This window comes from Pteropus alecto, unplaced genomic scaffold (assembly GCF_000325575.1).
Source record: "Pteropus alecto unplaced genomic scaffold, ASM32557v1 scaffold43, whole genome shotgun sequence".
NCBI classification, from domain to species: domain Eukaryota; kingdom Metazoa; phylum Chordata; class Mammalia; order Chiroptera; family Pteropodidae; genus Pteropus; species Pteropus alecto.
This window is the reverse complement of record NW_006435764.1, coordinates 2,223,717-2,232,820: the sequence shown is the minus strand read 5'-3', so window position 1 is coordinate 2,232,820 and position 9,104 is coordinate 2,223,717. Positions and strand designations below refer to the sequence as shown.

At 63.7% G+C, this 9,104-nt stretch overlaps 1 protein-coding gene across 1 annotated transcript in view; it reads right to left on the bottom strand.

The window, feature by feature from the left end:
• The window catches only part of SHANK2 (SH3 and multiple ankyrin repeat domains 2), a 408,406-nt gene that overhangs the window by 258,975 nt on the left and 140,327 nt on the right, over positions 1–9,104 (bottom strand). Inside the window, exons 13-14 of the mRNA XM_025046286.1 lie at positions 3,201–3,619; positions 1,802–1,985 (exon numbers count right to left, since the gene is read on the bottom strand). Coding sequence (XP_024902054.1) covers positions 1,802–1,985; positions 3,201–3,619 — 603 coding nt within the window. The remainder of the gene's footprint in view (positions 1–1,801; positions 1,986–3,200; positions 3,620–9,104) is intronic.

Sequence of the window (9,104 nt, the reverse complement as noted above, 5' to 3'; positions counted from 1 at the left end):
ATAGGAGGGTGGGTGGATGGATAGGTGGATGGATAGGCAGGTGGAAAGGAGAGTGGGTGAATAAATGGATGGGTGGATAGAGGAAGAGATGGAGAGAGGTCATCACTCTCACCATGGAATCAAGCTAAAAACAGAAAATGGATATAAAACCATGAATTATAGTTTTAGAAAGATATACAAGGTACTGCCATTGGCACAAGATCTTGGCTGCTTAATTTTGTTCTGTGACAATGAATAAGCACCCACAGTGTGTGCCCCGTGCATGTGTGTGCGTGTGTGTGCGTATGTGTGCGTGTGTGCATGTGTGCATGTGTGCATGGGTGTGCGTGCGCGTGTGTTTGTGGGTTTGCGTTTGTGCGCACGTGTGCACGTGTGCGCAAGTGCGAGCGTTTGTGCGCGTGTGTGCGTGCATGTGTGTGTGCGTGTGCGCCTGCATGGTGCGTGTGTGTGTGCGTGTGTGTGTGCTCGTGTGTGCGTGTACGCGCAGGTGTGTGCTTGTGCGCGTGTGTGCACTTGTGTGCGTGTGTGCACACGTGCACGTGTCTGTGTGTGCGTGTGTGCATACATGTGAGCGTGCGTGCATGCGTGTGCATGTGTGCGTGTGCGTGTGTGCACGTTTGTGCATGTGTGTGTGCGCGCGCATGCGTGTGTGCGTGTGCCTGCGTGCCCGTGTGTGCGTATGCGCGTGTTTGCGTGTGCGTGTGCGTGCACGTTTGTGCATGTGCGTGTGTGTGCGCGCATGCGTGTGTGCGTGTGCCTGCGTGAGCATGTGTGCGTATGCGCGTGCGTGCGTGTGCGTGTGTGTGCGTATGTGTGCCTGCGTGTGTGCGTGGGTGGGATGCTTTGCCAGGTTATTTAACTGCTTTATCTTTTCTAACCCGCTCCCCTCCCCTCCTCCACCGTAACTGTGGGTCGAAGCTGTATTCTGGCCAAACTGTCGCCGGTTAAGTCACCAACAGCATCTCCCCCCTCACTCCCTTCCTTCCTTCTCTCCTTCCCCCATCCCTCCATCCATCTACACATCCATCCAACCATCCATCTGTCCACTCGTCCGCCCTTCCTTTCCTTCCTTCCTTCAACAAATAGTGAAGGAGCAGCCACTGCATGGTGCTGGGCACTTGGGATGTTGTCATGAACAAAACGGCCTTCGAGGAGCTCGTATTCCCATGGGGACAGGTGACAGCCCGTAAAGAAAGCGGGTGTGTCAATCGTCCCGTAATTTCTCTTCGTTAAGAACTCCCGTTTCTCCAGAGCCTGAAGTGTGGCTCGGACGCCCCAGAACTCGGGAAGACGACAGACCAGCCGCCCCTCAAGCTGTTGGTACAGACGGGGCAGTGCTGGCCCTCTGGTTCCACCGTGCACAGGGGACGGCGCTGACACCTCACGTAGAAGGTGACAGACACTGCCAGGCATCTCAGTCAGGCCCCAGGTCACCAGACCTGCCACTCACCACTGGAATGTCACAGTTAACAGCAAGCCACCCATTCAGCCTTTTCTTAGATTTCAAAATAAATGCGTCCCTAATCTGTTCATGTGTTTTACTCCCCCATACTGTCCTTCTGACATGGGTCGCGAAGGACTAATGCTTCCAAAACGAAGCGAAGCCCGGAAGCTCCGAGGCCTCCGACGTGTGCTAGGATGGGAGTCGGTGTTTTCCGACATCCTGCAGTGTGGAAACGAGGTCTGAACATGCAGTGTAATAACCGTGCCTCCCAACAGGGAAAGCAAGTCCCAGCCGACCTGCACGCGGACTCACGTCAAAACCCATGATTTCAATCAAAGTTCTCATCAAAAGTCTTACTTGGTGGAGAGCAGGTTTTCCAGATTAAAATCGGTGTTCACAAAACCCACGCAAACCCCCGTCCCGGACCTGATTGCGCCGAGTCGGCCTCTCCTACGACTCTGCAGCTCGGAGCGAAGGACGCGGGTCAGAATCTTCCCGCCAGGCGCAAACACGGCGCCCGCCTCACGCTCCTCGCAACGAGCTGCGGGGGCCGGTGCAAACCCGCGGCCAAAAGGGTCAGCGAGCGGCAGCTACGTGTCCATCACCCACCAGAAACTCAGCTGCGGGCCAACTGGGTGCCAGGCACGGGGTCGTGGTGGGGAACGAGCCAGACATGGTCGCTGTCCTTAAAATCACATAGCAAGCGAGCACACAAATCAACAAGTGCCCCAATCTGGACGAGAGGTGTAAGATCGACAGGCAGCTGTGGTCACCAAGGACAAGGCGGGGCCCGCTTTGGGTACAGTGGTCTCGGGGCAGAAGGGACGCGGGTGCGGCTGCCCGTCGGAGGGAGGCAGAGAGCCGGGGGGAGCTGGCCGCACGGCGCGTCCGGGATGGAGGGGCCTGGCGCCAACGAAGTGTTTCAGTCGGGGCTGGAGTTGGGGTTTGGGGGTGACGCCACGCAGTTTCGCGTTTGGTCCGTCTTCCGGCTGCTGGGTGGAAGCAAGTGGCAGGTGGAAGGGATGAAGGCAGAGCCCAGCTGAGAGGCTACTGCACTGGTCTGTGCGCAGGGTGACGGAACGTGGGCCTCAGGGGGACGGTGGGGATGGAGCAAAGTGGGACATGTCAGCTGGACTCTGGATGCTGCAGCCAGGACGGGCCTGGCCGATGGGCTGGACGTGGGGTAACAGAGCGGGGACAACCGCGGACGACACTCGAGTTTCCAGCTCAGCGAGGCCTCGGGTCAGACGGGGTGGCCCCTGGTCGGCCACCCACTGGGACGCACTCCATCGGTGACGCCTCTCCCCGTGAACTCTGCCCTGTCAACTGTCTCAGCTGGTCTGGTCCCCTGACCTGAGCAGATGCCACACGTCCAGGCCATTGAACGCCTGGCGGTTCTGGACGAGTCCTGCACGTCTCCTGCTCGGTACCCCAGATGCCAGCGAGCTGCCCGTACCCCAGACACCGGCGAGCCGCCCCGGCCCACGCTGTGGAAACACAAACCCTTTCTCCAGGGCTTCGCCACCTGCTGCGACACCAAAGCTTCGTTTCCAGGGTCCCGGTGAAGGTGCAATTTAGTCTAGAGTGACATGGGCTGGCGAACACACCCGTGGCCGGCCTTTGACACCGTGGGCTGGAGCCATCCATCGTGGGGAAGGGCACTGGGCACCCCAGGCTCACAGGCTGGAGTCCTCAGGACGTGGCCTTATTTGGGAACGGGGTCCTTTCAGAGGTGATCGAGTTAGCACGTGCTCACCAGGGAGAGAGCAGGCGGCCGTGACCGTGAGGACACCGTCCACACGGCAAGGATCAGGCCTGGGGCGGACCCTGCCCTGCGGCCTTGGTCGTGGACCACTCCGGCCCCCGGAGCTGAGCCGACCGGCGTCTGCTGTTTCGGCCCCGACGCCGGCCAGCGGCTCCTCGCTGCAGCAGCCCTGACGGACCGGGACGAGGAACCGCGGGGAAGACGCACTAGCAGCCCGTCCTGGCCGCTCGCTACAGACCACTGGGACCCTGCCCAGGGCCACGTCGTGCCCAGATGCCCACTTCCGCCCTCGAGCTCTGGTCAGAGGGGAGGCGAAGGGAAGAGGCTTCTGAGGGGGCCTCCGGCGGAAAGTGACCACCGGCTCTGCCGCCAGGACAGCTCTGCGGGGACACCGGGGGGTGGGGGCGGGGCTGTGGGAAGGAAAAGGCGGAGGGAATGAGCCAGCAGGACTCGGGACAAGAGAAAAAAAAGCCAAAGCAGCTAAGAAAGGAGCGAGCCTCAGGGGGTCTGGTCTCGCAGAGTCCAGGGCGAGTCCGCTGTGAGCTCGGCAGTGTCCACCAGGGGGTGAGGGTGGCTCGGGCTGGGTCCCTCAGGTCAAATGGGGAAGCTGAGGCCCAAGGGGGTGTCCTGGGCACGGTCTCCCAGTGACCTGGGGAATCCTCAAGGAAAGCCGGCCGGCGTGGGGCAAGGTCCTGACCCTCGCAACGGGCCGAATGCGTCCCCCCAAGCTCTTGCTTTGACACCCTAATCCCACAGTGACGGTACTTGGAGGTGGGGCCTTCGGGGGCAGTTAGGTCGTGAGGGTGGAGCCCTGATGCGTGAGATTAGACTCCTCATATGAAGAAACCGGGTGGCCAGCCTGTTCTCTGCCCACCGTGTGAGGCACAAGAAGGGGGCATTCTGCACCTCAGGAAAAGGACTGTCACCGGAACCCCATCACACCGGCACCTCGACCCCAGACCCCCGCCCCCACACAGCGAGAAATGAGCTTCTGTTGTTGATGACTCACCCAGACCGTGCACTCGGTCCCGCCCACTGAGCTAAGGCGATCCTCTTTCGAGACCGCAGGAGTGGGTTCAGGGGTGCGGCGGGGATGGGGGGGGGCCGTGAGATGCCAGGGGAGGCCGAGGGTCAGCCCCGCTATGAAGGACACGCCCAGCGGGACTCTGTGTCACCTTTCCAGAAAGTCGGCCGTGATCCGCTCCACCCCTCAGGGACGCCGGCACCCGTGGGGGCCGCAAGTGGCCAGCTTTCACGGCCGGGTAGGGCCGCTGTTGACAGGGACGGAGGAGAAAAGCAGAAGTCCTGCCTCGGCGAGAACGGCTTTCCTCATCGGCTCGTGAAAGGAGCCGAGGACAGACAAGCCAGAGAACTGTTTCTGCTGGGGTTTCCCTGGGTCACCCGTGTCACCTGGGGCACCTCAAAGCACGCGGCTTCGGCAGAAAGGACAGTGTCTTTGCAAACAGAGCACGAACCCCGGCAGAATTCTCACCGGGGTGTGGAGGGCGTCCGGGCAGTGGCAGAGGTGCGCGGCCCCCGCCGTCCGTTTCCGCCCTGCGCCCCCGCGGAAGAGCCCGTTTCCCGGGGTTGACTGTCCCCAGGCGTCCTCCATGGAGCCACCAGCCCCGGCCGGGCAGCCATTCCGCCTTCTCTCCCCGCCCAGGGACCTGCTCACAGGTGAGGGCCACCTCGCCTCACGGTGAAGCAAAGCTGCCCGCACAGCCTGGGGACGTGCTCCCCAAGCAGACCAGCTGCACCCGGGAGACCCAGAAGCACGTCCCCAAGGAAATGCTTTCACAGGTGTCCCTAGAGGCAGCCCCTTGTGGATGCATGGCTGGGCCCCCAGGACGTCTCCAGGTGAGAGAGCGGGGCCCACCAGCCACCCCCTGGACTCCCTCTCCCTCCAACTGCCGCGGGAGCTGGGAAAAGCCCGATGCACAGCGCCCCGTGAGAACCAGGGGGAGCAGGCGCCAGGGGCCAGAGGGAGGTGAGCAGACCAGGTGTGCCCCACAGGAGGGTGGAGGCAGGTCCCCGGGGAGGGGGCCCCCAGCTGCCCCCAGGGCCTGGAGGCCGGGTGCCCTTCCTAAGCCGGGTGCCGGCGAGCATTTGCATGCCGCTGAGACGGACACTGGTCCAGACAGGGAGGGGAGAGGGGGTGCCCGAGGAAGGGCTCCCCCACCGCATCCTCAGAAGAATCCAGAGCAGCGGGGTCACCAACGAGGAGCACCGCGGTGGGCCTGAGGGCGGGGCCAGGGTCCCCACCACAGGGACGACAAGGGCAGCAGTGCAAATGGCCGTGTGCCCGGAGCGGGGGCATGGCGCGGGCGGGCGAGCTGGGGGGCGGAACGGGGCGCACGGCCGCCGGGCCACATGTTCCCCGTCTGCGGGCCACGTGACGGAGGGGGCGCACGGCCGCGTCACCCTCGGACGACGGAGGCTACAGCGGTGCATTCCACACGCAGCGGCTTCGGAGCCGGCCGGAGCCCCACGTCTCACCCCAGAGCACCTCGCTCCGGCACGTGCCCACGTCGCGGGCGCCCCGTTCTGTGACCCCCTCCCTCCGCTCGGTCCTTCACCGCCCCGCCGCCCCGCACGTTCTCCGGGAAGGGTTCGCGCCTAGCGCACCGCCAGGGCGCGACCCCATCTGTTCCTGCTGCGGCCGTCCCCGGTCCCCGCCCGGGCGTCTGGAATTCACGTAGCAACAGCACGTGTGTCACCGCGAACGTCCATCGCCCGCTGCCGCCTCCCTCTGGACCAGTGTCCCTTCTGGGCCGTCCCTTCTGGCCATCTGTTCTGTGGAACGACCGGCCGCCCGCCCTGCTGACTGTGCAAATCACGTGCTTGCCACCTGGGGCCCAGCGCTGGCACGCGCTGTCCCCTCTCCTTCGCGTCTGACGGCACAGGGGAGGACAGAGGACGGACAGTGACAGGGAGCGTTCTTTCCTCGGCGAAGGCCCCGTGTGGCTCGGTTTTGACGGCGTGGCCGAAAGCTTGCAGGCGAACGAGGTGGCTCGGCTGGGAAAGGACCCGTCCAGAGACTCCGGGCCGCCCCGGACGTGTGCCACCTGCTCCCACAAAGCCACCCTGCACCCCACACCCACCGGGATGAGTCCGGCCACGGCCCGTGAACTCCCAGGATCCCGTTTCTCCACCCGCGAAGTGGGGACGATTCTGCGGTGACGGTGACGCGTCCCTCCGTCGCCACGGCTTCGGGGCCGGCACGGCGCCGACGGGAACCCTCACTACACCCACGCGAAGCGGCTGGCTGTGACCGATCGCTGGGGCAGGGCAGGACCAGCCGCGGCCCAGAGGTTAAGGAGCTCGCCCCACGCCACACAGCCCGTCGAGGGCAGAGTCCAGATGCAAACGGAGAACGCGGGCCGCAGAGTCCACCTCCCGGCCCGTGTGCTGGGCTGTGCCGTGTCCAGACCTGGCCGTGTGGACACCACCAGCCGACACACCACCTCACGGGAAGCGTCTGCGCCAGCCGGTGTCACCACATCGGGAGAGGGTTCCCGGGGCAGGAAGCACTGGAACGCCCCGCTGCTTTCTCGTCCTGAGCTGGTCTCTGCCGCAGAGCTGCCCGATTCTTACCCAGGGACCTTGCGGGGGGCGGGGGGCCCTCCCAAAAGCAGAGGCTAAGACCAGGTGGGCACCTCATGTCATCAGCTGAACTGTGTCCCCATTGGAGCCCTGAACCCCAGTACCTTCAAATGTGACTGTGTTTGCACATGAGGTATTTTAAAAGGCGATGAAGGTAAATGAGGTCATTGGGGTGGCCCTAATCCAACGTGACTGTGTCCTCATAAGAGGAGGGGATCTGGACACAGCCACGCACAGACAGAAAGCCACGTGAACGTGGAGATGGTCGGCCAGCTCTGCCGACACCTCGACCTCGGGCTCCCAGCCCCCAGGCCTGGGAGACGGTGAACGTCTGTGGTGAACAGCAGCCCGAGCTGACCACTATGCCCGGACCGGTCCCCTAGACTAGCGGAATCCAGGGGACCTGTGCCCGCAGGCCCGGATGCACAGTCCTGCGATTATTAAATCTGTCGGGACTGGCACGTCACACATCTCACAGGGGACAAGCAATGCTTCCAGACCAGGCCGCTGGGAGAGGCGGCAACGTTTTGGGGGCAAAGCCGTGTGGGCACTTTTCCGTCTGCCCCGGCCTGCCTCTCCCTCCAGCCAGGCCCCAGGGTGCCAGGCGTCCTGTCTGCCCATGTGTGGGGTGTGACAGGGGTCATGAGCAGAGGTCCTCCCTAGGGCAGGCGGCCTGGGCTCAGAGACTGCGGGCATGTCACCTCCCTGAGTCCCCCTCTCTGCTAGAGCACCTGCATACAGCACTGACCGCAGCCCCCTGGCGGGGTACGCGCATGGGGGCTGACCTCCCAGTGTGGCACCCCTCCCCCTGCCCGAAACACGCCAGACCCTCCTCCCAGAAGCCAGAAGCCGCCGTATGGCCCACTGGGCTCAACAGTGTCCCTCCAAGTTCACGTCCACTGGACCCTGTGAATGGGACCCCACCTGGAAGTAGGGTGTCTGCAGGTGTGACTAGCGAAGACGAGGTCACGCTGAGGTAGGGTGGCCCCACAGCAATGACCGGTGCTTCCACGAGGAGGGGATGCCCGGGGTCGTCTGGAAAGGCTTTGCGGCCAGCAGAACAGCAGAGCCCGAGCACCGGGAGCCCCAGAGCCTGCGGCACAGGCGGCCGAGGGGTCCAGACGAGGCCGCACCATCGTGCCTTGTGGTCGCGGGCCCAGGGAGCTGCGCCAGGGCCCACACTGCCGGGACACAGGGGGAGGACGTGGCGGAGCCGGCAGGTAGGAGGGGCGGGGCAGGCGGGGCAGGAGTGACCTTGGGAGGTCACGGGCTTCTGGCCCTGCAGCCAGAAGCGAGACAGGGAAGAAGGGGCATCGCCGGGGGGAGGTGGTGTGTCATTTTTCGAGGGCCGCCCTGACGACACCCCACGGATGGGACGTAACCAACAGAGATCAGTTCTCTCGCGGTCCTGGAGGCTGCATGTCCAGGGTCGGCCGGTCGGCTGCTTCCGAGGGCTGAGAGGGGGCCTCTGCCCCCGGCCTTTCCCGCAGCTTCTGCGGTTTGTTGGCAACGTGTGGTTGCTCAGCTGGGGGGAGCTTTGCCCCGACCTCTGCCTCCATCTCCGCGAGCCGTTCACCCGCGTGCACGTCTGTCCCCTTTTCACAAGGACAGTCACGCTGGACGAGGGCCTGCCCTAGTGACCCGACCTGATCGCATCTGTAGTGACGAGGCCACACTCTGCGGTTCTGGGGGTCAGGTCTCCAACATGTGAATTTTGGGGGACACAATTCAGCTCACGACAGTTGGGACCTTGGAGTCAAGGGGTCCGGGCTACCTGGGAGGGTGGATCCTGCAGGAGGTGGGCGTGAGGCTCCCAGCAGAGGACGGGGGACAGTTCTACGAGCCACCATCACAGCGGTGCTAGGGAGCAAAGGTGTGTGCGTGGGGGGCGGCACAGAGTGAGGGCATGGTGGGACCTCGGGGGCACCCACTCCTTGCTGGGGTGTCCTGCACGGCCCGTCCACAGCACCCTCCTCGCACTGAGCCATATCTGTCCAGCGAGGCCGAGGGTGCTCTGGCATTTTGAAGGTGCCCGGCTCTGCAAGGGGGAGTGGCACACACTACAGATTCCATCACGGAGCTGGGGGGCCCGGCCGAGCCCCATAATCAGTCACAGAGGACGCTACAGGCGACAGGTGAATAACCGCACGAAGTAGGGTGAGGAAAAGCCGCAAATCGCCTCCAATCAGTTCAGGCCAAGTCTGCCCGCCAGCAAGGCGGGAGAGTGCTTCCGCTTCGGAGATTTCCGGTTTTTGAACGAAGGATGCGATTCCGCTGGCCCCGTGTTGGCGG